Raw genomic sequence first — 27432 nt, 5'->3', positions numbered from 1 at the left:
GCTGTTGGAGCAAGAGCAGAGGAGGCCATGGGGATGCTGCGAGGGCTGGAGCAGCTCTGCTCTGGAGCCAGGCTGAGAGAGCTGGGCTGGGGCAGCCTGGACAAGAGAAGGCTCCTGAAGGGGAGACCTGAGAGCAGCTGCAGTGCCTAAAGGGGCTGCAGGGAACCTGGAGAGGGGCTTGGGACAAGGGCCTGTAGGGCCAGGCCAAGGGGAATGGCTTGAACCTGCCCGAGGGGAGACTGAGCTGAGCTCTTAGGCAGAAGCTCTTCCCTGGGAGGGTGCTGAGGCGCTGGCACAGGGTGCCCAGAGAAGCTGTGGCTGCCCCATCCCTGGCAGTGCTCAAGGCCAGGTTGGACACAGGGGCTTGGAGCAAGCTGCTCCAGTGGAAGGGGTCCCTGCCCGTGGCAGGGGTTGGAGCTGGAGGAGCTTCAAGGTCCCTTCCAACCCAAACCAGTCTGGGATTCTGTGATTCTATGGCATGTGTTCCTCAGGAGCAACACACCAGCAACACAAGCCCTGGGTGATGGATGATGTGCCATTTCCCCCGGTCTTGGCTTCAGGGCTTGGTTTGGACATAGGATGGTTGGCTTCCAGCAACTGGCTATCCCCAGGGGCCAGAGCACACAGCTGGGTTGAGTTCCACCCCAAAGGAAGCCAGACCGTGAGCTCTGCCACTGAGCCCCAGTGCAGTGAGAGCAGGCAGCGGGGAGAATGGGCTCATCACCTCACTCCTGTTCTGAACCAAAGCAGTGAAGTGGGAGCACTCCCACAGCAGCAGAGCCTCAGATCTTACAAAATCTGCCTGCAAAAACACCCTGTACGATTCAGCAATGCAAAATGTGCCCCCACCGAGAGGGGACCCGGCTGTGGGTACGTGCCAAGGGACTGGGGGCAAACGGAGCAGGAACAGGACTACAACATGCTCATGAAGCCGCAGGCAGAGCTTGCCCCTGCTTCCAGCAGTGACTCCAGCCCAGGACCCGCCTGGCTCTCCCCTTGCACTGCAGCGCAGTGCCCCTCGCTCGCTCCACCACGGCTCCTGCAGCCTGCTCTAGCCCAGGCTGGGAGATGATCTGCTCTAAAAATTAGCCTCACAAGAGGGGAACAGCCTGGCCGGACATTGCCGCATTGTCTGGACACGTGCAGGTGGGGAGCTGGTCGTGAGGCTGGGAAGCAAAGCGAGCCAGGCATGATGCTGTCCATGCCAGTGCTCCGGGCACAGGCACCGTTGTGCCTGAGTGGTGCCAGCCCCAGAGCTTATCTAGGCCATGGACCACAGGAGGCCTCTGCCCGAGCCTCAGTACTTGGAATAAGCTTTAGGTGCAATGCCAGCAAGACTCCTGCAAGGTGCTTTGTGCCTGCAGGCTGCAGGGCTCTGGCAGGCGCTGCCCTGGAGCAAGCCCTGGTTTCCGTCAGCAGGGCATGCGTTGGCTTGAGGTGCTTTGCACTGCGGCAGCCATGTGTGCTGCAACCCCAGGCAGGCAGCGCGGAACAAGGAGCAAGGGCGCGCAGCGCACATCGGAGAGCACCTTTCAAAGGGCACTCGGATCTGCAGGTGCAGATGAGGGACGATTCCCAGCTCTGCACTCGTCTGCTGCCCTCCCGCCCCTGCAATTCCCCCAGCTCCTACCAGTGCCGGGGATAATGGATCTCTCAGCGTAGATACTTGATACTGATCCTCCAAATCCTAAAGACTAAAACCCTTCATGAGCAGTTATCGTGGCTGCTCTATTTTTAACAGTGCTGGTATTGCCTCTGCCACCAGAATCCTGATTTCTGTCCAGCCCGATGCCATTAAGATGCAGTGACGCTCTCCCAGTTCCAGTGCTCCAGATAGCAGCTGGCCTGTCAGGCTCTGCCTTCGAGCTTGGTTTGTTCCTTCGAAACAGGGTGAGGAGAGGCCGCTTGTTTTGCAGCAGTGCCCCCAGGAGATGTGTCCTCAGCTTCCCCAGATGCTGGGGTGGTTGTGAGGGCAGTGAAGGGTGGCACACACCTTGCTGTGGGCACAGAGGCTCTGCACTCTGCGAGCCCTTGGTTGGTTTGTGCTATAGGAGATGGGCTCCAGCACTGCTCTGGTCACAGCAGGAACGTGGTCAGTCACCCCTCAAGGCAAAGCAGGAAATGAGGGACCTGGGTGCTGCTGTGGGGGCCCTGCACCGAGGATGCACTGGCTCATTTTGGAAGCTTCCTGAGCAAGGCAGGCAGAGCCCCAGCAGGGACAGTGCGGTGGCTCATGGAGCTCCTGGGCCAGGCACTGGTGGGGCTGGCCCCTGTTCAGTCTGAATCCTAGTGCGCTGCCTGTGACCGGTCTCAGTTCTTGTCTTCAGAGCTACGCATGAAACCCATCCATGTGAATACGTGTGTGAGTCGCCCCAGCACTGTGCTCCCCTGGGCATGGGCATGAGATGGAGGGAATCGAAGCTGCAGCCTGAATCTGGAGGGGGGATGCATGCATGGATGGATGGATGGATGGATGGACGGACTCCAGGCTCATCTGGATGACGCGTGAGGCTCCTTCCTCTCACTGTCCCCTTCCCACCGCTGCACTGGGAGCGCTGCATGCACTCCACCATCACACAACACTTCAGAACAATGACAGTGACTTGGATGAATGGAAGGACCAACAGCCCGGTGTCTGTCAAGGCCTCCAGAGGCTGCACAGCCAGTAGAGCCTCAGGTCTGCCAAGGGTCTTCCTTTTGCCATTGGTTTTAGACAGAAGGTCCCAGATGAGTAGGAACAGGTGGCCATGCACGAGCCTCTGGTTTGACAGCCTGGTGGCTCTGTACCGAGCTGGGAGAACTGAGGTCTAAGCATCTCCTTGTTCATCTCTGCAGCAGGAATAGCAAGAGCCCTCGGTAAAGCTGAGGCCATTCAACCCCAAAACATCCACTGAAGTGACACCCTTACTGACACAGCCCATGCTGACCCTGCTGTGAGCAGCAGCATCCCTGGGCACCGGCAGCAGCTGCCCAGCCAGGTGCCCGTGCTCTGCAGGGCTGACGTAGGGTTCAGTCTGAACATGCTACTGCAGACAGACACCCTTCTGGCTTCAGCCCTTTGACTTTACAGCCTGTGTCTGCAGTGCTGGAGAGCATCTGAATGCAGAGCCCTGAAGTGACCTGTGGGCACAGAGCTGTTCAGATGACACCGGAGCAGCAGCCGGCTCATCTGGGCCGTGGTGGATATAACGTGGAGGGGGGGTCCCTCCAGGAGCTGGTTACTCCTCTGCTCCCCTTGCGTGAGCACTGTCCACTTCCCAGGGTCCTGGGGTTGCAGGGCTGATGCTGCTGAGCTGGAGCCGACATAAAACAGTGGCCAGCCCGGCCTGCAGCAATGGCTGCGGTTGCTGCCAGCCCCAGAGGGACACGGGCTGGAGGGGACAGCAGGGCACGTGCAACCTCATGGTGGGTGTCTGCATTCACTGTCAGCCATTCCCCTGCATCAGGGACCTGCTTCATTGCCCTGATGCTCCTCGCAATAGCGAGTGGCCTCCTGGTGCTTCCCCTCTCCCCGCAGAGAAGGTGCAGAGGGATAGGCCTAAAGCAGGGGGAGCAGGGAGCTCGGAGTGGGCAGGTCCGCAGCATCCATCACACGCCAGCCTCATCCTGTCCAGGCGCAGAGCACAGGAAAGCCCTTCTCTTCGGCCAAAGGCAAATCAGGAACCAGGAATAAACACTTGAGAGAAGGATGGGGCGGCAGACAGCCGGTCGCCGTGCATAGCCTTCCTTTCACTGCCATATCCCCCGGGAGCTCCTTCAACCGTGCTGGCGCTTGAGCCGTGGGTTATAGGGCAGACGGATGCTCGGGCAGGCGATGCCCTGGATGAAGCCGAAGCGGCTGCAGCTCCGCGCGGCGCGGCAGGCGAGGGTGGAGAGGAAGAGCAGCCCCTCCCCGCAGCAGGCACCACTTCTGCTCATCAGCATCATTGTTCCCCTTCCTTTATATCCACAGCTGCGCTCCCCGCTCCCTGTGCGGCCCTTCCCGAGAGCAGCAGCCTCCTGCCAGCCTGCGAGTGGAGCATCCTCCGGCTCCTCCCGCTGCAGCCCTGGAGCAGCCCCGGGGCCTGTGGAGAGGTTGAAATGGAGGATTTGGCAAACGAAAACCCCATTGCTCGGGCACGATTGTGCCTCCGAGCGCCTCAGCGGGGCACCTCAGCCAGCGGAGTCCCTCTGCTCTTGCCCCACTGAGGGCTGAGCACTCACTTTCCCCTGGAGGGATGGGTTCATCCCAAAGCCTCGCCGTCAGGAAGCACATGTTGCTGCTGCATTTACCGGGAGCCATTCCTTCACAGCAGCCATTTGCACACCGCAGTGTCTACACACACATCCTCACCAGCAGACAGGAGACTTTCTGTTCCTGGAAGCATTTGTGTGGAGAGGCAATTTATTTCTCATGTCTCTTGCTGGCCACAGCAGGTTGTGGTGGCTTTTTGCTCTATCACTGCTGGGGAGAGCTGCAGGCAGGGATGAGGACAAAGCCAGGACAACAGAAAACTTATTTACATTGATGGATGCAATAACAGAATTGCACTTACTTCAGGCAGGACAAAGCAGTTCATCATCCTGCCTTTTATCAGTGGCAGCATGTCTGCCAGGCTCTTGTTCCTGGGCTGATAGCACCAGGGGCAGCTGCTCTGCCCTGCAGCTGATGCCCTCCTGCCCTAGCATTAAGTATCATCCATTATAAAAGCTTCTCCAGTTCTTCTAAGTGCCCTTTGCCATTTCAGGTGTTCTGAAACCCACTTTGGAACTGCCCATGGCAAAAATCATGCACCAAAGGCTGGGGAGCAGGAAGTCGCTGTGGAAGTGGGCAGGAGCTGAGTGTGTAGATGTTATCCAGCCCCAGTGCTGTCCTGAATGCTGGGGCTGTTGAGAACCACCACAGGAAGAGGTGCTGGGCAGCAGATGAGGTGTCCTTAGTGCCTTCACGCAGGAGTGAAGGATGCAAAGCAAGGTCCATCAGCACAGCCTGCCCCCAGGCACGGCTGATCCCAGGTCATGGTCCAGATTGCTGACATAGGGGACTGCTGGAAATGCTCTTGCTCTGCTGGGACAAGGGCTGCATTCAGCCATGAAGATGACATCCTATGGAACAGGCTCACTGCTGTGTCAAAGGCCCCTGTATCCCAGCACAGGGGCTGCCGCAGGGGAGCAGCACTGACTGCAGCAATCCAGCACCGCTTGGTCCCAGCTCCCAGGAAAGCTGCTGGTCTCCGCAGAAAGCTGACTGTCCATCAGGAATAGGGCACGGCTAAGCCCAGCACTGAACACCACCATCCCAATGTTGTTTCCTCTCCAGGTCCCTGCTTTGCCTGTGGCCATCCTCTGGGATGAGAAAGCTCTGCCAAGCGCAGGCCCCTGCAAGGCCTGTCCTGCCTGTTCCCCCCATCTCCTGCCTGCTCGGGGCTGGCACCTGCAGCCCCCATAGATGGCAGACCCCAGAAGTGCCAGTGCTGAGCCCTGGCTCCTGCCCTGTGCCGGCACAGGCTGGGAAAGGAGGCTGAAAATAAAAAGAGCTTCGGAAAAGAATGCATGGATTATTTCAAGCCTGGAACAACCTGCTCACACTGAGGGAGGGAAGAAGCCAATCTGTTTAGTTTATCTAAGGGAAAGTTAGGAGGGAACTTAGATGCATCTATAAATACCTACATGTTGGGAACATTTCTGATTGCCACAGTTCTTTATCCTAGCAAACAAAGACAGCAGCATTTCCTGAGGCTGGGAGCTAAAGCAAGAGAAATGCAGCAGCAAAGTGCAGGTTTTTGAGGGGAAGGGTAAATGTGCATTAGCCCAGCCAGGCTGGGGACACAACAGAGTCCCCATCGCGTGAAACCTGAACAATAAAGCGAGGTGGCTGCTGCTAAAGGAGGCACTGCAGATCAGCCAGAGGTTTGGGGCTGGAGGCACGAGGCGCTGTGCTCCACAGCCTGGGACAGTTAGGAAGAAAATCCTTAAAATGCGACTGTTCCCAACCCCTCGAGCTCGCAGCCCTCGTGGGTTTTGCCCTGTGACCCCCTCATCCACAGTCGCGTTCCCTCCCACTGGTGAATGGAGACTCATCCTCCTGTCGTGCCCAGAAAGCCACCATCCCCCCGGCCTTCCAAACCAGTAAAGATTTGGGGAATGTTTGACAACAGAGAGAGAAGCAAGAAGAAAAGGAGAAATTGAACAGGAAGGGAAAACAAATGGGGCATTACCCATTTTATTGCAGTCCAGAGTAAGAAGGAGACATTTATAAAGGAGAGAGAAGCAGCAGTGCAATTTTTGTCTTTAAAATACTTCAGAAGAAGACTTTGATTTAGCAAACAGCGTCATTTCAAACTATCCCAAGGCAAACATCATTTTCAGATCATCTTAAATCCGCAGTGAGCCTCATCTGTCCACCCTGGCCACCTCACCCCTTCCCAAAAAGGCATTTTGCCCTTGGCTCATCCCTAAAAGCCCCCTTCAATGTATATCCCAAACGATGCACTTGCACTAGGAGGAAGCTGAGATTTACAATGCTCATCCAAAGAAACAGCATTTCCAAGTCAATAAGACAGCAGAGAAAAGCTCCTGGTAAGCTGAGGAATGGACCTGCCATTTCAGAGCTCAGAGAAAACAAATATGGAAATCTGCAGTGTGGGAGTGTGCCAGCGCTGGGGGCGAGAGGGATGGGGCTGGGAGGATTTCCAGCTCCACACAGCCTCTTTACTTCTGTGCCATAGCCCTTCAAGGCCTGAGGGCTGACACTGGGCCGTGGTAACTGCTAATGCAAGGGGATAATTAGAGGTATAGACTGGAGCTGAGGAACAATTCCTGCCCCAGAGGGTGCTCAGCATTGGAACAGGCTGCCCAGGGCAGGGCTGCAGGCACCGGCCCTGCGAGTGCTCACACAGCGTGGAGACGAGGCCTCAGTGCCGTGGGGCAGGGGTGGCCTTGGCAGCGCTGGGCTAAGGGCTGGACCGGGTGAGTTTAAAGGACTTTTCCAACCCGGTTCATCCGTGACTGCACGGTTCCAGTGCTACCCCCCCCGGCACAGCGCTTCCCAGCCTGAGCATCACCAGGGCAGCCCTGAGGCAGCGCTGCCCGGCCGGGGAGGCGGCTCCCGCGGTGCCGGGGGCACACCGCGTCCCCTCAGCTGCCCCCCCGGCTGGCGGCGCGGGGGCTCACCTGGGGCCGGGCGCTGCGGGAGCCGAGCACCAGGCTGCACACGCGGGCCGGCGCCGCCGTCCTCCGCGCCGTCACCTTCACCAGCCGCGGCGGCGTCCCCGGCGCGCTGCCCCCGGCCCCCGCGGGGAGCCTCCGCTCGCCGCCCTGGAACGACACAGGCGGTGCGTGCAGGCAGAGCGGCGCGGCCGCCCGCGGCCCTGCCCGCCGCGGCTGCAGGGGCCGCACGGAGCTGCCCCCGGTGGACGGCACCGCGCTGCCCTCAGGGAGCATCCTGCCGGCCTGTGGGCGCCCGCGCACCGGCCCCTGGGCAGCGCGGTCACTGCGGGCTGGGCTTGGTCGGGGAAGGCCTGAGCCAGAGGGACACAGACACCTCCTGCACTGACTGGGGGCAGTTTTGTCCTCCCTGTTCTTGATCAAACTTCCTTGCAGTCTCCTTAGGAGCAGAGTTCAGCTCCATTGTCCCTGAGCGCCGCTCAGATCTGCTGTCCACACAGGCGTGTGGTGGGAAGCCAGTTCAGTCCCCGAGGCAGGAATCTGGCGTTTGGTAGGTTTATTTCACTTAATCTTTCCATTTCTGCACCAATGTCCCTGCATCCCCAGCTGAGGGGGATCCCACGGCATCCCTGGCATGTGGCAGCAAGACAGGGATGGGGAAAGGGCCTGCAAAGACACAAGGCAATTTCGTTTACCTTGGTGCCTTTGGGGTGAGACCTCACTTCTCACCTCCTGCCTCCCCACCTCGTGCCGTACCTTTTAAAAGGCTGCGGAAAATTAAAGAGAAGGCAGAGAGCAGGGACAGGAGTCATCTGAGAGCTGGGGAAAATCCTGAAAAGGGAAACTTAAAAGACTCAACCTGCTTTATTTATCAAAAGCGGCCTGCGAGGCGGCTGGATCAGAGAGCCCCAATGCCTCTGCAGGGGACAGCGTCAGATGGGAGCAGCTAATCCAGCTGCAGCAGCAGGACAGGATCTAGCACTGGAGCTGTGTGCACCAGGGGTAATTCAATTAACACTTGTGACCCAGAGAACGAGCCTCCTTAATGAGACAAGCGGCGGCACAGGAGGTGTGGGAGCACCTGGCCGTGGGCTGCGCTGGCAGCGGCCCCTGCGTCCCTGTCGCCTGCTGGGCAGGAGGCAGCAGGGTCTGGCCCTGCAGCACCGCACCGGAGCAGCTCTTACCTCGGGGGAGCGCTGGGGCTCTGCGGGCGGGACGGTGGAGCCGGCCCCACGCTGCTGCCGGGCGGTGCCCTGGTGCGTGTCCGGGCTGCGGGGCTGCAGGGGCGCGGAGCGCAGCGTGAAGTCATAGAACTCATGGATATCTGCAAAACAGCACGGAAACATCCCCAGGGCTGGCCCCGAGCACCCACGGCACCGCTGGCACCCGCTCTGCCGCTGGAGCGTCCCGAGTGCGAGCTCCCTGTGAGGGGATGGCGCCTGGGACAAGGCTCTGCTGGCTCCTCACCCTTGCTGTGCTGCCCATTATGTCCCCTCTGTGAGGCAAGGGGTGCAGGGGGGTGCCTGGCTCAGCCGTGGTGCCCCACAGCTCTGGAAGGCACAGGCAGCGACCACACAGCCCACAGCAACTAAACCCGAACCCTGCCCAGCAGCGGAGCCCCAGACTGGTTTGTGCTGGAAGGGACCTTAAAGCTCATCCAGTTCCAACCCCTGCCACGGGGTCAAACACCCCGCGCCCGGCCAGGGGACAGTGTAAAGGCAAAAGGGAGGAAAGCCGGGCTGGCCGCAGGGGAAGGGAGGGTGGTGAAGACAAGGAGGCATTCACCTGCGTCCAAGTGAAAACCAGGAAGGATGGTAACTGCTGCCAGGTTAAAGGTAAAGCTCCAAGAGGTCAGCCAGGAGAGCCTGTAAATGCCTTGCAGAAGGTGCAACAGGGTAATAAATCCCTTCAAGCTCCGGGGAAACAGGAAGCCTGGCAAGGGCAGCAGAGCCCCAAAGTCATGGCAGCAGGGAAAGCCCTTGGAGCAGGGAAAGCTGCGGCAGGAGCCGGAGCCCATTTGCTGTACCTGGAGGAGGCTGGAGAGACCTTCTCCTGGAGCCACCTCAAGGGCGAGTGGGGGTCTCAGCACGGAGGGACCGTGGCCATTGCCCTGGTGCTCCCTGGGACCAGCCCAGCCCCTCGATGTGCAACTGCTCACCTGAAGCACAGGAGGTGCCGCAGGGGGTTAAATGCCCTCTTTATAAGGGTTTCCAGAGGAAACCTGGTGAGCGCTGGGCAGCGTGAGCAGGGACGCGGTGAGCCCTGCCAGGGGCTGCTCCCCAGGGAAGCTTCTACCAAGCAGGATTGACCCCTCCAGATGCAAGTCCCCATTCTCCCCCTGTGCTGAACAACGTGCCCATGCAGCACAGCAGCACATCCCTGCACTGACGGGACAGGAGCAGCTTCGGCCCCCATCGCACAGCTCCTGGGGGCTGCCTGGGCGCATCCCGGCTGCAGGGACAGAGCTGCTGTACATGCCCAGGTAGCGCCGTGCTGCAGCCTTCACGCAGCACCACTGCCAGGCTCTGCCCTGTGTGCCGGGGGCCACGGGGCTGCTGGTGGTGACAGGAGCCTCCAGATCTGCCCCGGGGGCAGCTCCCGAACCCCCCCCGTCAGACACGAGGTCCCGGCCAGCAGCCATCGCGCAGCCACACAAACGGGGCTTTGTTTTTGTGCAAAACCCTCTGGTTATGAAAATAGGCATTGCGTAACGGGCTAGCGGAGCTCCTGCCTGCGTGGATTACCCTTGGAACGCAGGGAACGTCGCAGGAATGAAAACAGGATTTGCACAACCCCGTCGTGGGGGTGCACGGCTGCCAGCGTCCCTGTTTGCCACCCATCTGCGGCAGGAACACGGCCCCGGGCAGCCAAGCTGGCAGGGAGCCCACGGAGCAGGAAGCTTGTGCTCCCGAGCAGCCACTTCCCACCTCCGACACCCTCAGCCCACTTTAGGTGCTTGCCAGGAGAGGGAATCGTTGCTGGGAGGAGCTTCAGGGCTGGCGGTGAGGTTCGGGTATGGCTGTGACGGGGGTGCATTTCAGGACACACGCAAGTGGCATTAATGATAAGTAAGAGGTTCCTGCACTTCTGATGGGCATCACAAGCCGCGGCCCCGTCTGCCCCACCTGTGCCCTCTGAGAGCAGCATCACCTGAAAAACCTCAGGAAGGGAACGCTGGCAGCAAAAGATGGAGCTGGGCTGTCCTACCCCCAGATTCCGTTCCTGTCTGTCAGTCTGCTCTGGAGCGAATAAGGAAGAGTAACCAAGATTTACAGAGACCAGAATCTGTGCAACAGCTTCCTCCTGGGGTCAAACAAATGTCATTACATACTTCAGTGGCACCAGCAGCTGAAGGCTGGTGCAGCACCCTGGAGCCAGCAACACCCTGGAGCCAGCAGTGCACGCACCCACCTTCAGAAAATGACATTTCTTGCCCAGTGTTGCGCTCTCATCAGCTCTGCCACCGCATTCACCCCAAGCACAGCCTCCAGCCTCACACCAGCCCCATGCTGCCAGGGAAGGACTGAAAGCCACAGCAGAGCTTTTGAGCAAGCTCCTGGTTTCCATCCTTGGCTATTGGTTAATTTGCAGGAGGAGCCATCCTCAGGGCTCAGAACCCTCCAGGTGACTCCAGTTTTCCACCCCGACTCCTGCAGCAGCTGCTGAAGCCATAACCAGGGATCCCAGCAGCACCGGGGCTGGCAGCAGCCGCCTCTCCCCCAGCCTCTGCAAGCAGCAGGGCTCTGTGTGAGGAACCCTTCCGGGGGTCACAGGAGCCACAGGGAGGGTGGGAGCCCTCGGTGGGGTCTGCACCAGCCCCTGCTCGGGCATGGCATCGGAGCGCAGCCCCAGAGGGCTCCCAGGGGAGCGCTGCCCTTCGGGCTGCTGGCAGCACACAGGCCCCGTGCAGCTGCACAGGGCACAACGGCCTCTTTCAGCCCTGGTTCTGGGAAGGAAAGGTCAGGGTCTGGGTGCGAGCCCCGTCAGCAGCACTGGAGGAGGCCGAGCATCTCCCTGTGGGGCAGAGGGGAAGCGGGACTGGGACCACCCAGCCCAGCTGCAGCATCCCCAGCCCCGGCTCCTCGAGCCCTTGCAGGGCAGTTTCCTGCAAGTCACGCGCTCGGCTCCATGGCCTGGGACGCAGGAGAGGCGCCAGGAGGAGGGAGCAGCACAGCCCATTTCCCTCTGCACAGCCAAGGAATTTCTTTTGTGCGGAGCTGGGGCTGGTGCATTCCAGTGCGGAGCAGCTCCTGCACCGCAGCCATCGCTGCTGCGCCGAGCCGCCCGGGCAGGATCAGTGCACCCCGGCACAGGGGCAGCTCTGGGGACAGGGTGCTGGTGGTCACCAGGGTTTAAAGGGGCTGGGCTGTGCTCGGAGGAGCCTGGTAGGAAATGGTGCATGTGCAGAGCAACACCGGACACGTCCACAGCAATGGATACATCCAGCCCTGGGCACCACACAGGTTTTATGTGAACATCCCAGCAGATCCTCCCCTGGAGCTGGGCAAACTGGGGCTTCTACAGTCCACAGTTCAGCTTGTTCTGAACAAAAAGCCCTATGGAAAACCATCTCTATCCCTGGCATTTTCCATGTAGACTAACTTGGAAAACTCCATGCTGTTTGGCACTTCCGGTGGCTCTACTATGGAATGATGCACTTCAGTGTTCAAACACAAGCCAGCCAACCCGTCTCAGGAGAGCATTACCTGCAGGAGCATACAACCTGGGGACAGGGTTGTACCACGCTCACGCATTCGTGTTTCCCAGGGGTGGAAAAACGGCAGCCCCATGTTCGTAGCGTCATCAAATCCCAGCCTGGTTTGTGTGGAAAGGGACGTTAAAGCTCATCCCGTTCCAACCCCTGCCAGGGGCAGGGACACCTTCCACTGGAGCGGGCTGTGTGCTGAGCCCCGTCCAGAGCCACAGGCGCCCAGCACAGTGCGGGGCAGCAAGAGGGAGCCCCTGCGCTGGGACACGGACCCGCGGCTCTGCTGCAAATCCTCCCGCAAACAGACTCCGAAGCAGCGCCGTGGCCCCGGCACAGGGCACAGACACAGACACAGCAGCTCGCTGCGAACGGGGCGGAAAGCAAACCAGAGAGAGACGCTCCACGTCCTCCCAGAGCCGTCGCGGCTGGGCTGCACCATGGACACCAAGAGACCGCGCTGTGTGCGGGCCCAGGGACCGCGCGGCCGGCACAGCATCACCCGTGTCCACGCCGGGAGAGAGGAATTCACAAACCCACGCTCCGGGGGGCAGAGCAATTAATGCAAACTCCTCGTTAGGTAAACACAGCCAGAGGAAGGGAACCCACGTCCTGCTCACCCAGGCGAGAAGGGCACCAGCAACCCAGCGGCACTCCCTCGCACAGCGCCGCTGCCACCAGGACACGCGGCTGGAGAGTGGGAAACCTGCCCAGCATCCCTGTGCTGCTGGGCGTGTGTGAGGATGGGCTCTCCCCAGACACACTCTCTACACCACTTCTGCACTAAGAGGAACAGCCACACTCAAACCGGCATTTCCTAGTGGCCAGCCCCAGGATGAGCCTTGCTGTCAAGGATTTCTTGTGTGGAGTGGAGCCACTTGCACTGTGTGTTACTCCCAAATGCCTGTGGGTCTAAGTGCAGGAAAGACCAGGATACCCCAAAAGGAGCTGGGTGCGTGTGGGTCTCTCTTAAAGACAGACAAATTTAGTTTCCCTCCCGGCTGGCAGGTTGTGATGGGGCTGAGGGGCACAGAGAGGAGCAAGGCCTCGTGGTGGGGTGTCCTTGGTGTGGCAGCAGAGCTGGAAGCCCGCAGTGGCTGTGGATACACCATGCCTGCGATGCACAGAGGGTGCTCACAGCATTACAGCACCCTTTAGTGGGTGCTGGGTAGATCAGGCACTGCCCAGCAGCATCCTTCAGTAAGTGGTGGATAGATGAGGCATGGCCTGAAGAAGGCTTTACTCCTTGTCCACAACCACCTGACTGCAGCCCTGACCTGGGTATCTCCTGCCCATGCTCTGGAGGGGAAGGACAGCCCAGCTCCCCAGCGTTACAGGCACTCCTGTATTTGCACTCAGCCTGGTCAGAGACAGGCCCCTGTGCAGGATCTGACCACAGAGCCCCAGGGACTGCAAGGTAGGGCCTTACCCAGCAGAGCCTGGAAGAGTTCACTTTGGAAGATGTGTGAGACTTTTCCAATGGAGGCTTTTAGCTCCTGCTCCTCTGGGGACCGCAGGGTGCTTTGGTATCTGGTCAGGATTTCCACTGCCCGTTCAGTGTCTGCAGAGAAACACAAGGGTAACAAGGCTTTAGTGCTGGAGGATGGATGGACAGACATCAGCAGGGAAGGCTCGAGTGCAGCCCTGGAGCAGCACAAAGGGGCTCACCTGGACAGTGCCTCAAGTTGTCTTCCAGCTCTGGGTTTTTAAGAGCCAGACAACCACAAAACCACCTCCTTACACTTCCCTACAAGAGCAAATCCTGCTGCGAGGTGCGAGGGCTGTGGCAGGGCTGGGCAAGGACAGAAGGGGGGTGGCTCTGCCTGCTGGCCTCCCTCAACCCTGACAATCAGGGGCTAAACCCATCTTGATTCACCTCTAAACCCTGTGGCTCTGGGCAGCCGCAGTTCCTCAGCCACCTCCCGGGCAGAGAAGCTGATCAGGAGCTGGACACGTCCCAGTTACACAGGGCTATGAACACTACCAGTTGCAGTCTGTGGGGCCAGATGGCTGCAGCAAAGCTGAGCACAGCCTCCTGATGTAGCACAAGATCTTGCAAACAGCTCAGCTATAGGAGTGGCGAAATTTGGGTTCCTGGAGGGTGTAAGGTAAGAACTGCTCTATGCAGCAAGCAGCCTTGGGCAGCAGGAGACACAGGGGAAGGAACACGATGCCTTGACGTCAGGGAAGGAGGGAGCTGGGGGCTGCCATGAAGCAGTGCTTTCATTGAAGCCTGGGCTCATCACAGCTGTGAGACAACCTCGGGCCCAACTGAGTGGAGCTGGGATCGGTCTGTGGCAGAACACCTCGGTGCTCCTCTGGGCAGATGCCTGGAGCTGCCAGCCCAGCTCCAGATGTGACCCATGTCCCAGGCGGGTGGGAGCTCCTATGGACCTTGAGCCCGTTCCAGCCCTATCAGTGCCTATTTCCCTTTGTCACCCAGGCAGCCTGCAGACAAAGAGCGTCTGTGTGTCCCCCGCCATTGCTGGGGACTCATCTTTTAACCCAGGAACTCATGCAGAAAGGGTGACCCTGCTCATCCCAATGCTCCCAGCAGGGAATTCAGGTCACCAGACAAGGGGCCTGTGTCTGCTGGGGTGTGTGTGACCTGCTGTCCCAGCTCCCACGGCCAGCTGCCCACCCAGCTCCTCCTTGGCCTGTAGGGGAAGCAGATCCTGCCTCAACACTGGCCCACATGGAGTCATCATGGGAGCAGAACAGAGAAAGGAGCCTGGGGAAGCGGGAATAGCTCCATGCTGGCTCCAGGAAGAGCAGGGACTTCCCCGGGCTCCAGGTTTATTGGGTTTTATGGACATCTGAGCCCTGTGCTGCCACTAAGGGCTTCCTTCCCCGCAAGATCAGGCAACGTCTTCAGCCGCTGCCCAGCATCCGCTGGGCAGGGTTGAGTCATCTTCGCCGGGTCACTCCGGTCCTTATCAGCAGAAGCTAAAGGAGCAGGTGGAGTTCCAGGGCCACCACAGCAGGGCACGCACACTGCAAACCTGGTGCGAACATCCCAGCCCCAGCTGCACACAACGAGCAGCCTGCGCTGAGCCCCGCGCTGCTGGCGCCCGGAGCAGTGAGCACCGGCCCTGGACCACCGAACCCAGGGACTCGCCTCCAGGACGGGGGAGAGCCCAGAGGACCCCTGCTCAGCCCCCGAACAGCCTCTGGCGCCCAGGGCGCACCTCGCCATGCCTCCAGGTGCAAACCCCACTTTGAGGAGACCCTTCCTGGGGGCCCACCCCCAACCTGCCCTCCCCGCAGCACCCCAGCGCAGCACCCCACGTGTCGCACCCCCCGGCGAGCGCACGGAGCCGGGGCGCCCGGTCCTCGGCTGCCAGCGCCCGGGCGCAGCGCGGAGGGCAGGCCGGGAGCGCGGGGCTCGGAGCGGGCAGGGCAGCACTTGTTGAGCGCGGCGGGCAGGGCGCTCCTTACCTTCCCTGCGGATCATCGCTGCGCCGTGGCCAGCGGCCGCTCCGCTCCGTGCCAGCCCCCGCGGAGCCGCCGCCGCCCGCCCCGCCCCGCCCCGCCCCGGGGGGACCGGCCGAGGGGCCGCCCCCCGCCGGCACCGCCCCGGGAGCGCCGGCACCGAGCGCGCACCCGCGGCCGGACACAGCCGCGCTCCGCCGCCCGGCCCCGCTCCCGCACCGCTCCGCGCCCGCAGCCGGCGCGGCTCCGCTCGCGGGCTCCGCTCGGCCTCCCGGCCCCGCAGCCGCCAGGGCCCGGCCCGGTTCCCCCGGCCGTCACTAGGTGGCACGGGCGTGCCGCGGATCGCCGCCGGCGCCAGGCGCGGAGCGCGGTGCAGGGCGCAGTTACCGGACGAGTCACGTCGCGGGCGCTGGCTGCCACTTGGCCCATTTATTGACATAAATACAACCAGCCAGAACTGACCCGACCCCTTCCCAAGCTCCAGGCCCTGCTGCATCCTGAGCCCCACCACTCCCCTCCCTGCCCATCCCCGCAGCCTTGGGGCAGCAGGACCGTGACTGTGGTCCTGCCCCCCCAGCCGCCACCAGCCCCAGGCTCTGCTCCCTTCCCCACACAGCAACAGGCACCGAGTGCTGCATGGGGTGCCAGCACCCTGGTGTGCAAGCATGAAGCCAGCAGCAGCAGGGGCAGAACTTGTGTGCAGCACAAGGGTGTGCAGGGCTCAGCTCCCCTGCAGCTAGTGAAAAAACACCCCCCAACCCCCCTGTCCCATTCCTCAAGCTAAGGGGCAGGGCAGCCCCCAGGAGCAGCCCTTCAAACAAGGTTTCCCACCTCTGGCTGCAGAGTTAGCATCATGGAATGGTTTATGTTGGAAGGACCCTCGAAGCTCATTTAGTCCAACCCCCTGCAATGAGCAGGGACATGTTCAACCAGACCATGTTGCCCAGAATCACATCCAGCCTGGCCTGGAATGTCTCCAGGGATGGGGCATCCAGCACCTCTCTGCAGAGTTGCTGATGACAGGCAGAAGCTGCCCTTCCCCTGCACCAAACAGTGACCCAAACCCCCAACCAGTCTCCAAAGGCCAGGGCAGAGGTCTCAGCCCTAGCCCCGCTGAATGAGTGCTCAGCCTCCAGGCACAAGCCAGCCCCAGGAAACCCCTGCAAAGACTCCAGTTCCTCCCTGCCCGTGGGAACTGGGAACCCTTTTCCAGGCCTTTTCAGCTGAGGGCAGTTGTGCACCATGAAAGGAGCCAGGAAGGCTACAGGGGATGGGAGCCTTGAAGCTGGCCTGAGGGATGCTCCCCACTGCAGCAGTGCAGGGCTCTGGCTGCCCTCCACCGCAGCAGCCCTGAGGGATCACTCCTGCATCAAGCTGTTGATCTTTGTGAGCAGCACATCTGTCTTGGACTCTGGGGAGACACAGAGAAAACCAACTGTCATCCTGGGCACCATCCCGCAGCCCCAGGCAATGCAGCCTGAAAAGCAGGTTTGAGGAGTCCCAGGGAATGTGGGATTCCCCAGTGCTGCCCCAGAGGGCTGTTTGCTAAGGGCAGGACTCCCTGGGCTGGGATTCCCTTCCCTCCCCAGGCCATCCCAAACCACTCTGTCACGTTCAGCTGGAGAAAGCTGCCTGCCCGGGAGGCACAGCCGGGCTGCGAGGGAGGGAGCGCTGCTCACATTCCTGCACACTCACCCGCCGGCCGTCTTCTCTGTGAGCATTTCCTAGGAGATGGAATAGGATCGATGTTAGCATGTCTGGCTGGCCTCCCTGCCCATCCTCCAAGCTCCCACTCGGAGACTGTGGGGCCCCCCAGGACAAAAGAGTTATACGAGAATCAGCTCTCTGTGTCTGCAGCACTGCTAAAGAAGCAGGGCCAAGGTCTCCCAGCCTCCTCCTACTAAGCCCTGGGGTGTGGAGTGTTCACTAAACGCAAACTAAGGCATCCAGTGGCTTGAGGAAGGGTCAGGCCAGAGTTCTAGCTGCAGCCTGGTGATAAAAGCTGCCTCCACACACTGCTCTCTCACTTATTCAGACAGGAGAAGCCCCCCAGGATCTCAGTTCAGAGAGGGGTGGCAGCAGCTACACCCATGTTTGAGTGTGTACCACCCACCCAGGGCACGCTACAGCCTCCCCCAACAGAGCTGCGGGTGCAAGGAGGGAAAGGGATCCAACGTACTTGAGCAAGAAGAAGGCCCAGAGGATGGTGAGGAAGGAAGTGCAGTCCACAACAACCCAGATCATGAGGTATGTGCTGCTGGGCTGCAAGGAAACGAGACAAGCCATGAGCCCCAGCCAGGGGTGGTGTGCCAGCATCCCTTCTGCTCCGTGCCAGCACAGGACTGAGCAAAAGCCATCCTCCAGGCAGCTGGCTGCCCAGGGCTGGGGCAGAAAAGGGACCCACATGTGCCTGAGGCACAGGGCTGTGGGGCATGATGAAGGATCGAGGGGTCACTTACAAGCAGCCAGATGGGGCGTTTCATCTCCTTCAGCACCTGGCAGGCGTTGGTGGTGACAGAGCTCACCCCAGAGCACCACAGCACTGAGAAGAGCCAGGGCTGGTTCACCACATACAGGTTGACAGAGATGTTGTCCCGATGGTACTGCCTGCATAGGGATAGCCGTGGTCAGAGCAGCAGACAGCAAGGTGCCAGCACACTCAGTGTACAGCCAGAGAGGACTGTATATCTGGGATGTGATCCAGCATTTGCAGCCACATGGAACAACTGTCTGGAGAGCCAGATCTGGGGTGGATTTGCTGGCAAGGCAGAGGACTGCAGCCAGCTCCATCCCCTGCAACAGCCCTGCCTAATAAAGCATGTTTGTCATAAGGCTGCAGCACACATTCTCAGCACCTGGCCTGAGCTGGCCCCCACCTCTGCCAGCCCCTAGGAAAGAGCTGGGGGAGTGTTCAGGCCCTACAGCTCCTGGGCACAGAGCTCTCACCTGATCTCCTCAGAGCTCATGTCCTGGTAGGGCAGATTCACGTGCAGTAGCGGCTCCTTCTCATCCTGGAGTCTCTTCCGTCCGTAAACTTGCTGAATGTCTGGGGCTTGCTGTTTGACCTGTTCCCGGAAGCCATCCGGCAGCCAGAGGACCTAGGCAAGAGCCAGAAGAGCACATGCAGAGGAGAGGTGCTCCAGAGAGCTGGTTCAGGCACACGTGCTCTGCTCAGACAGCTGCTCCCTGCCTCTGTCTCTATGCTTAGCTCCTCCACGAGGATCTCAGCCAGGAGGGTTTCCTAAGAGCTTGTCTCAGCCAAGACCCCACTGAGGGGAGGAAGCAGTTCCAGCCTAAGAAAGCTGCAGCAGTTATGTCCTTTCTGGGTCCTTGAGTGGATCAAGCAGCACACCCTTTTGTCCCCAACTCTGCAGCAAGGGTGCATCTTGGGTCAACACTACAACACAGACTTTGCTGCATCCCCTCCAGCTCTCCATTCCCAAAAAGCCAAGAAGGGAAAGCACCATTTGGGTGCTAATTCATCCCCTCAGGGCAGCACATCTCCTGTGCTGCAGAGGTTAGATGAAGTGCAAAGGCAACACAGGAGGTTGCTGCAGGAGTCCAACAGCTGCAGAGAGAGGTGTGGCCCAGCGTGGTGAGTGGAAGCCTGAGCACTGTTTTCCTGCCCCTGCTGGCACTCTTGCTCCCCTCCCTAGGCTGAGTCACTGTTTGCACGCCAGGGTGGCCAGTGCTGGGGAACCAGAGTATTTCAGGTATCTGAAGCTGTGGGCATTAACCCTCTGATTATTGGCAGCTTCTCCCAGCTGGAAACACCATGGCTGGCCAGTGCTCCCCAGCAGGGATCACTTATGAGCTGTGGGTATGGGGTGGCAGGGATGTTTAGTGACAGCAGGGCCTGGCAGCGGTGGGGCTGTGGCCAGCTCACCTGCTGCAGTGGGATGCCCGACTGTAAGATCACTTCCAGGGTGGCATTGACGAAGCTCTGGTAGTCACTGTGGTTCTCGGGCCGGAGGTCGAACATGATGGAGAGGTTGCTCTGCTTGGTTGCCTGCAGCACCTCCTTCAGGGACGGGATCCTCTGTTTAGTTGCCCAGTAGCGATCGCCAGCAGAGAGACTCTGCACGGTGGGAAACGGCCTCCGCTGCAAGGGCAAGAGTCAGTCATGGGCAGCCCCACCATAAGCTTTCACCTCCCAGGCTGGTGCCCATCCCAGGCTCTCCGTTCCCCACCCCGGCCTGTCCACATGCAGACAGGCACAGGGATGCTTCCCCTGCACATCCATGGGGCACCTCTCCCCTTTTCCCCACTAACAGCACAGTTCAAGCAGCTCAGCAGTTGGTTAGTCACCTTTTGGGAAGAGCTTTGCCCCAGCTTCTCCAAGCCCAGGCAAGCTGTGCAGCACGGAGCGAACACGAGACATCCCCCCTCAAACCAGCCTCCTCCGTGACTCAGCTGAGGAGTCAGAACAAACCCCAGCTTGGGGCAGAACCGCACCCACAGGATTCGTGAAGGCATGGAAGTGCTTCTGCACCGTGTCCAGGTGTCTGCCAGGACCAGTGCTCCTGCGGGAACCTTCCCCAGGGCAGGGCTCGTGCTTCACCCACCCCTGACCAGCCACCCCAGGAGCATCCTGACCTCCAGGAACCAGCTGCCCGCATCCAGCTGCTGCAGGTCTGTCCAGTTGAAGGCGGTGCTGTTAAGGGAAGTCCTCTCAGGGAACACATCCTGCACATTGGTGGTCCTGGTGAGCTCCTCGTCATGCATGAGGAATGGGACCCCATCAGCACTGGCAAAGGAGCAAAGAGGGAAACTCTGTGCTGCAAGCTGTTTTCTCCTGTCCCTGCCCTGGCATTTCTGCCCTCTCCCAAGCTGCCCTGCTATGGTAACCCCCACCCTTAATGCCTACTTGTGGTCCTCTACACAAAAGGGTGAGTGTCTGGAAGGTACAGAGCACCTAGAGACCAAGCCAGGAACCAAGTAATTCCTTGCTCACTGCAACAGCTCTCCCCGTAACAGGATTACATAAGATGAGCTAGAGTCATGGTCTGTTTTCCAAGCTGTACCTCCCTAGTAATGCCCTGGAAGACAACCTGCATGGGAAGGACAGAAACCCAGGACCTCTCCCAGATCATTGGGACATCAAGTTGGAGCCAGTCCCACACTGGCAAGGTGGGAATGGCAGAGCCCTTTGAACAGGGCTGCTCCAGATACAGGCTGGACCAGTCCTCCAGGCGTATTCTGGAACACCCCACATGAGAGGTGACATCCCAGCATACAACAGGCCCTTTCCTCCATTTGAGCCCCTGCTGCCCCTTTACCTCACCATGACGTCTGTCTCAAAGACTTGCACATTGCAGTCCACAGCTTTCTGCAGTGACATGAGGGTGTTTTCGGGGGCCAGCTGGAAAAGGTATGATAGAAATAGTGTTAGTGCAGAGGGCAGGGGCAGGAAGGGGAAGGATGCAGGCACTCGCTCCGTCTGGCTACATCCAGCAGCTTGCCTGGACTCTAGAGCAGGATAATGAGACATGGAGGATGGAAAAGGCTGGGTGCAGACAGCCAGAGCCTGCCTAGTCCCTGCTTCCCAGCCCACACCACATAGCCAGGCTTTCTGCTGAGGGTCGCCAGCTCCTGGTCCAGAAGCACTCAGCAAACAGCTCTGCCCTCCTCATCCCGTGCTCATCCATCTCCAACTCTGTGCTGCCCTGGCTGGTGTGGGGACCCCAGCACTCATCCAGGCCTGCAGCAGCAAGGGTCTGATGCTGGTTTCCCCCAGCCAGGCACAACCTGGCTTTCACTAGCCCCACCCACCCTGACCATGTGCCAGGATGCTGCCGGTGCTGGTCACTCACCATGGGTGCTCCTCGGTGGCCAACCAGGGCTGGCTTGGGGGGCAGCTGGTTCTCCTCCATGATGCAAGGGGAGGTGATCCCCAGGGGAGCCAGATACAGCACAGTCATCACCATGCAATACAGAACCAGCAGAAACACCTTGAGACCTGCAGGCAGAGACAGAGAAGACAGAGGGGTGAGGTGCAGAGGAAGTGTTTTGTGGGCTGTCAGGAATAAGCCAAGGTGGCTTCACCTGGCATTAACTTATGGTGCCCCTAGGTCAGGCATTGCATCCCCAGCCTCAGGAATACTGCAGATTTATTCCTGGCCCACTACATGTCCTTGCACTCCAGCCCAGCACTTCTGCAGGACTCTGCCATCCATAGCCCTCCTTCAGCAAGGGCTGAAACCATCCCCAACACTGAGCAGGAGAAGCAGCAGCCAGAAGTAGGTGTTACTACCAGGCTGAGAGCTGGGGACCTCTTCCCACTGCTCCTATGCTCTCTGTGCACCACTGTGCCACCAGTGCCACTCAGCTGGGTGAGAGGAAGCAGGGCACCAGCTGAGGTGGGAGCTAGAGACCTTGGAAGGGGCATTACCTGTCTTGCGGGTACGGTAGATGAAGCTGGCCAGGGGCCAGGCAAGGAGTGTCATTCCCCCCACAATTCCAATGTGCAGGAAGGGACCTGTTGCCTGGAGAGGCAAAGGAGGGTGTCAGCCAGCAGCAGCCCAGCCCCTGTCCCCAAACCCACATGCTCTAATGCCAGGGATCTGCCACTGCCGGAAGAGCCATAGTGCCAGGGAGGGACTGGGCTCCTGGGAGGGATCTGAACAGAGTCCCCACTGATCCAGCCGCCATTCCTCCCCCTGACTGCAGTGCTGCAGGCAGGACTGCAAGAGCAGGAGCAGCACCTCAGCACCTTGCCTTGCCAGGAAGTAGAATCAAGGGCAGAGAGTTAACCCCCATGGCACAGAGCCATGCTGGGGGCTCCAGTCACCACCCTTCAGCTCATCCCCACGGGCTGGGTACCGCGGGGGAGTCCCAGGTATCGGGGAGTGCACTCACCTGCAGGGAGGTACGTGCACTTCTCCACTCCTCCGCCCACTTTATTCCCAGCCCTGCGAAGGCTGCAGCCACCACCAGGGCAGTGAGGATCAGCAGGGTCTGTGGGGCACAGCACAGGGCAGTTAGAGGAGCACACAGTATCCTGCAGGCAAGCTCCCAGCTGAGCCCCTGCAAGTCCTGAGACCCCACTTCCCCCATTTGAGGAGCTCTGTACCCCGTGCTCTGAGCAAGGGGAATATTCTCATCTGGAACAGATGGCTGGGGCACTAAGCCCAGGTGAGCGGGGACACAAAGCCACCCCTTGGTGACACAGCAGCCGTATGCAGCTCCATGGGCTGGTCACAGCTCCCTGCACCCCCAGTCTCTCACCTTGTGCAGCCAGTGTAGCTTCAAGGGCTGGCCACAGAGCTGCAAGCACAGAGCAAGGACCTGTGAGAAGAACAAGGAGACGTCAGGGCTGGGCTGTACCCCACACCTCAGCCCTCTAAGGGCACAGGACTCGGCCACAGGAGCTCTGGCCCCCTGACACAGGCAGAGGCACTGGCCAAGGTCAGGCTGAGCCAGCTCCAGCTCTGGATGCTGTGGGCTTCCCCATGGCAGCCAGCTCATGCTCAGCTCAGCTCCATACCCCCACCAGTCCCAATGCCACCAGTGGGGCTCACCAGAAGCACAGAGGAGTAGGTGATCAGCACAGCCGTGGCTATGAGCAAGACCAGGGACCAGTCCAGCCAGAACTTCCTCTGCTTGAAGATGAACCTGTCAGCAAAGGGGACAGTCAGAGGGGCAGGGGTGGCATGGGGAGCAAGGCTGGACATGGGATCCTACTCACTCATTGAAGTTGTGGAAATCATTGAGGATGATGATGGCGAAGTACAGCCACACCAGTGTGAAGAGGAAGACGCAGAAGAGGAAAAGGAACCAGCTGCAGTCACACTGAAAGCCAGAGATGACACCTATGCACACACCTCCAGGGCACCTAGCTGCTGGCTACGTTCTGAGAGCCCTGGGGAGCACCCAGCCTGCAGCCACAGGGTGGCACAGCAGGCACCGGCTCACTGAGCTGCCCCATGGAGAGGGAACAGAGCTGCCCAGGAGCTGGACCCATGCTACAGGAAGATGGACCGGCATCTCCTACACAAAGCAAAACAGCTGCCTATGGCAGCCTGGGGAGGACAGTCCCTGCGGCAGGACTGCCTCCTGCCCCATGCAGCAGCTCCTGGGAGCAGGCTGGGACTTTGGACATGGGCAGGGGCAGGTTCTGTCCCCTTCCAGCTGCGTGACCTGTGGGCTGCATGAGAAGGGTGCAGTGCCTCAGAGCTGTCACTGCACTGGCGAGCCTGCAGACCGCTCCTGTGTGCCCAGCCGGAGCTGGGTGCAACTTCAGGGTCTGTAGCCCCCAGCCCTGTGCTCTGGGGGAGGTGAGGGGCGCTAGGGGTGCTGCGTGGGGCACCAGCAGCCCAGCCCAGCTCACACATTCCAGGCAAGACAGAACAAGCAGCGGCACAGCCGCTCCCATGGGAGTTGGAGACCTTGGAGAATCCCAGGCCTCTCCCCTCCGCAGTCACAAATTGGCAGGGACACCCCCTCCCCTCGCCGCACCCCACACCCAGCCCCGCAGCCCTGCAGCCCTGCCTCCCACGTGCCTCGGCGGGCTCTCGGCACCCCGGGACCTGCCCGCAGGGAGCACCATGCTCCGGGCACGCGTGAGCCTGCGGCAGCGCGGCACAGCCGCTGCTCAGCATCACCGCTCTGCCCCTGCCGTCACCCAGCACAGCCGCCTCACCCCTCACTGCTCCCGCGCACTCAGGGTGCCAGGGAGCACCCCAGCTCTCCTGGGGCTCAGCCTTGGGGCAGGACCAGTGGCAGTGGCTGAGATCGCCAGCCAGAGCTGCTCCCCACCCAGCCACCACTGATCCTCCCGCAGAGGGGCTGGCAAGCCCCAGCTCAGCAGCACCACCACCACCACATGGTATCACCTTGGTGGTTTGCAGGCCCTTCCTCTTCTCTTTCTTGGCCGTGATCCACTGGCAGCTGTAGAGGCAGAGCAGGCACGTGGCGCAGGGCCGGCCGCAGCCGGGAGGGTCTGCCATAGCGCTGGGCTGTCCCAGGCAGAGGTATCCTGCGGGATGCACACAGCGCGTTGGCACAGACCTCCCAACACACCACCCCTGCCCCTGGGGATGGGGCACTGCAGCACCCTGAGGCCAGGTACCCTGGGAAGCGCTGCCCAGAGCCCTGTGGCGTAGCGGGGCCGCTGGCTGTGTCCCCAGGCAAGGCGCAGTGCCAGGGACAGCGGGAGCAGGGGGTGCAGGCCCAGCCTGTTCAGCAGGCTCCCTGGGACCCTTTGCTCAGCGAGCCCGAACAAGCCCGGGGCTGGCAGGAGCCCGGCCTGATCCCCAGCTGGGGTTCAGTGCTCCACCGGGAGCCAGGGGCACTGGGCAGGCTCCAGGGGCTGCGGCCTTGTTGTCCAGCTCGACATAACCTTGCACCCAGGCTCCCCAGGAGCTGCAAGGACCACACAGCCCCATGCCACAGCCTGGGGCTCCTGCCCCTAGGGGTACACGAGACACCCTGGGAAGTCACAGATCATGGAATGGTTTGGATTGGAAGGGACCTTAAAGCTCGGGGAGCCCCACATAAGGTCTCTCTTTATCCACCCTGAGAAACCCCATGTCTAATACCGCTTGCCCTACTTTGAAGCTGATGCCCCTCCTCATCCCAACCTCCCCAACAGGCCAGGCACCCACGCAGCACTATCACCCCACAGATTAAGCCAGACTCTCATTTCACTGTGATCACTGCGCCAGGCATGGCAGCCAGCTGACCACATCCTCTCAGTGTTGCGGACAAGGGTGTGCCCAGCACAGCCGTGTCCCATCCCAGCCGGGGACCTGGAGAAGGGGAGCAGAGCTAGCCCAGGCCCTCCCAGCCCCCGCCAGCTACACCAGAGTGGCTCTGTTGTGCCCTGTGTATGGCTAAGGTCAGCCTGCTCTCCTCCACAGCAGCACCCCAGGGCAGCACCTCGCTCACAAATACCACTAGTACACTGGTGTCCAGGGCTGGGGTGCAGAGATTCCTCCCAGAACCCACACAAAGCAGCAGCTACTGGGGCATGCACAGCCAGGTACCGTCCCAAGAGCTGGACCCCCCATTCCAGTCAGCTTCTGCAGGCGGGGGAGGTCTGGGGCTGCCAGCATAAGCTCCAGGCAGCCAAGGCACAGGGGATGGGGAGCAGCACAGCGGTGGCCACATCTGCTGCCCCCTCTGTCTTCTACGGACCAGATCAGCAGCTGTGACCTGCTCAGTGATCCCACCGAGGAAGCCAGCCTTCATGCAAGCACTGGAAGCCCTGGGACTGGCAGTTTCCCTCCCTGATGCCCAGGGGCTCTGGCTCCAGGTTAATATCCCTGCTGTCACCAGCAGCAGAGGACACCACTTCCACCTGGGCTCAGCCAGCATCCCTTGGGATTTGCATTGTCCCGCTCTCGGTGCTCACACAGGCAGAGCAGGGAAACCCTGCCTGGCTTGGCTCCCACAGAGTACAAAGTACAGCAGGAGTGGCTGCGGGGACCAGCAGAACTTCGGCACTCAGCTGCTTCAAGAGGCTACTGCTGCCAGGACTGGAGCTTGACAGCGGGGTGGCATGGGACTGGCCACAAACTTTCACCGCGGTGCTGTCTGGAGGGCTCGGAGGAAAATGCCAACACTTGTCCCCAGTTCCGAGTGGGACTGCAGCACCAGCACCAGTAGTTATTGCGCACCACCGCTGTACGGGGTGCTGGTCCCAGCCAGAGCTAGGCTAAGCGTGCAGCTGACCCCGCTCAGCTTCTGCTCTGGCCTCTGGCTCCAAGGGGTGCTGGGACTCTTGTCAGGAGCTCCCCCCAGACACCCCCCGGCCCTCGCGTGGGGGACACAGCGGGCTTGAAGGGGTGACAAACCCCTTGCCGCAGTCCCCGGCCGGCGGCACGCACTCGCACCCCGCAGCGGTGCTGGCACAGCACAACCAGAGCCCAAGGGCAAGACCCGCTTGCCCCGCGGAGCCGGGCAGGAGCTGATGCCGAGCCCCGGCGTGCCCCGGCGCCCCGGGCAGAGCCGCGCGGTCAGAGCAGTGCCCTCGCGCCCCGCGCGGCCGGCCCGGCCCCCCGGCTCCCCCCGCCCCGGCGGCCGGCGCTCGGTACCTGCGGCTGCTCCCGCGACGCTGCGCTGCTCACACCCGCCGGGGTGTGCGCGGGGCCCGCGCGGGGCCGGTCCCGCCCGCAGCGCCGCGCAGGGGCGGGCCCCGCGCCCGGGACAGAGGGGAGGGGGCCCGGGGCAGCGGGGGGGGGGGGGGGGGAAGTCGAGGGGAGCCTTTCCCGTCGTGCGGGGGGGCTGGGGCGCGCACGTCCCGCTCCGCGCTGCGCTCCCGGAGGCACGGGGGAAAGTGTCTGCGCGCTCCGCGCTGCGGAGGCACCGGCACCGCGCTGCGCTCAGCTGCAGGTGAAGGGCTCCGAGACAGGGGCCCGATGGCAGCTCTGCGGGCGGGCGGGACGATGCCCTCCGTCTGCCTGGGGCTCAGCGCTGCTGTGTCCTACCGGGTCTCAACAGAGGCAGAGGTCCTGGTGAGCCAGGGTGCAGGATGGGTGCTTGGCCGTGCCCATGTCGGTGACATGCTCCATCAGTTTTACAGTGAGGGTGGTAAAATCCTGGCACAGGCTGTCCAGAGAGGGGGTGGATGCCCCATCCTGGAGACATTGCAGGCCAGGCTGGATGTGGTTCTGAGCAACCTGGTCTGGTTGAACACGGGTTGGACTGGATGAGCTTTGAAGGTCCCTTCCAATCCAAACCATTCTGTGACTCTGTGGCTGACTGGGATCTCAGGGGACCTCTGGGATCTGTCACTTACAAAGGAGCCAGGAAAGCTGTTTGACAGGGGGTGACAGCACCTGCAGTGACACAGCAACTGCCAGGCTAGGCAGAAGCTTCAGCCCTGGCAGCTGATCCTGTTCCACACCAGTTACAACAGCTTTGGCACAAACCATGGAACAAGCTCCATGATCTGCAAGGACTTGTCAGCGGAGGGTCCCGAGCACTGCAGGATGGGGTGTGTAGTAACACCCATTACTCCACATGCAAGGAGTGGGGAGAAAGCACTGCACGGGCCAGGAATGTTGCCAGGCCGAGCAAGCAGCCCCGCAGCCCAAATTTCATCAGCAGTGAGCAGCTCACTTCCCGCATCCATCTCTATGCTCTGCCAGGTCTGCCATGGACCAACCACTGTGCCAGAGGACAGAGCAGATTGGCGGGCAGGGGTC

At 60.8% G+C, this 27432-nt stretch overlaps 2 protein-coding genes across 5 annotated transcripts in view; both read right to left on the bottom strand.

The window, feature by feature from the left end:
* The window catches only part of DLG3 (discs large MAGUK scaffold protein 3), a 68803-nt gene extending 53444 nt beyond the window's left edge, over positions 1-15359 (bottom strand). For 2 of the 4 annotated variants that reach the window (XM_065690095.1, XM_065690096.1), the window contains exons 1-3: positions 15290-15359; positions 13281-13412; positions 8331-8470 (exon numbers count right to left, since the gene is read on the bottom strand). In XM_065690095.1, coding sequence (XP_065546167.1) covers positions 8331-8470; positions 13281-13412; positions 15290-15305 — 288 coding nt within the window. In that variant the 5' untranslated portion in view covers positions 15306-15359. Of the gene's footprint in view, positions 1-7152; positions 7297-8330; positions 8471-10557; positions 10619-13280; positions 13413-15289 lie in introns of those variants that run through there. The other 2 variants (XM_065690091.1, XM_065690094.1) reach the window with 2 other exon arrangements.
* Positions 15360-15818: 459 nt separating this feature from the next.
* On the bottom strand, positions 15819-26395 carry GDPD2 (glycerophosphodiester phosphodiesterase domain containing 2). Its single transcript, XM_065689438.1, has 16 exons — positions 26320-26395; positions 24118-24260; positions 22971-23074; positions 22804-22897; positions 22511-22570; positions 22142-22240; positions 21675-21768; positions 21097-21242; positions 20563-20645; positions 19880-20030; positions 19170-19385; positions 18230-18381; positions 17743-17890; positions 17463-17545; positions 16979-17007; positions 15819-16694 (listed from the first exon to the last, which is right to left on the bottom strand). Exons 2-16 carry the CDS (start codon positions 24229-24231, stop codon positions 16642-16644), a joined length of 1626 nt encoding a protein of 541 aa, XP_065545510.1. The 5' UTR covers positions 24232-24260; positions 26320-26395; the 3' UTR covers positions 15819-16641.
* Positions 26396-27432: the final 1037 nt, after the last annotated feature.

This window comes from Lathamus discolor, chromosome 9 (assembly GCF_037157495.1).
Source record: "Lathamus discolor isolate bLatDis1 chromosome 9, bLatDis1.hap1, whole genome shotgun sequence".
NCBI classification, from domain to species: Eukaryota; Metazoa; Chordata; class Aves; order Psittaciformes; family Psittacidae; genus Lathamus; species Lathamus discolor.
This window is presented reverse-complemented; position numbering and strand designations above follow the sequence as displayed.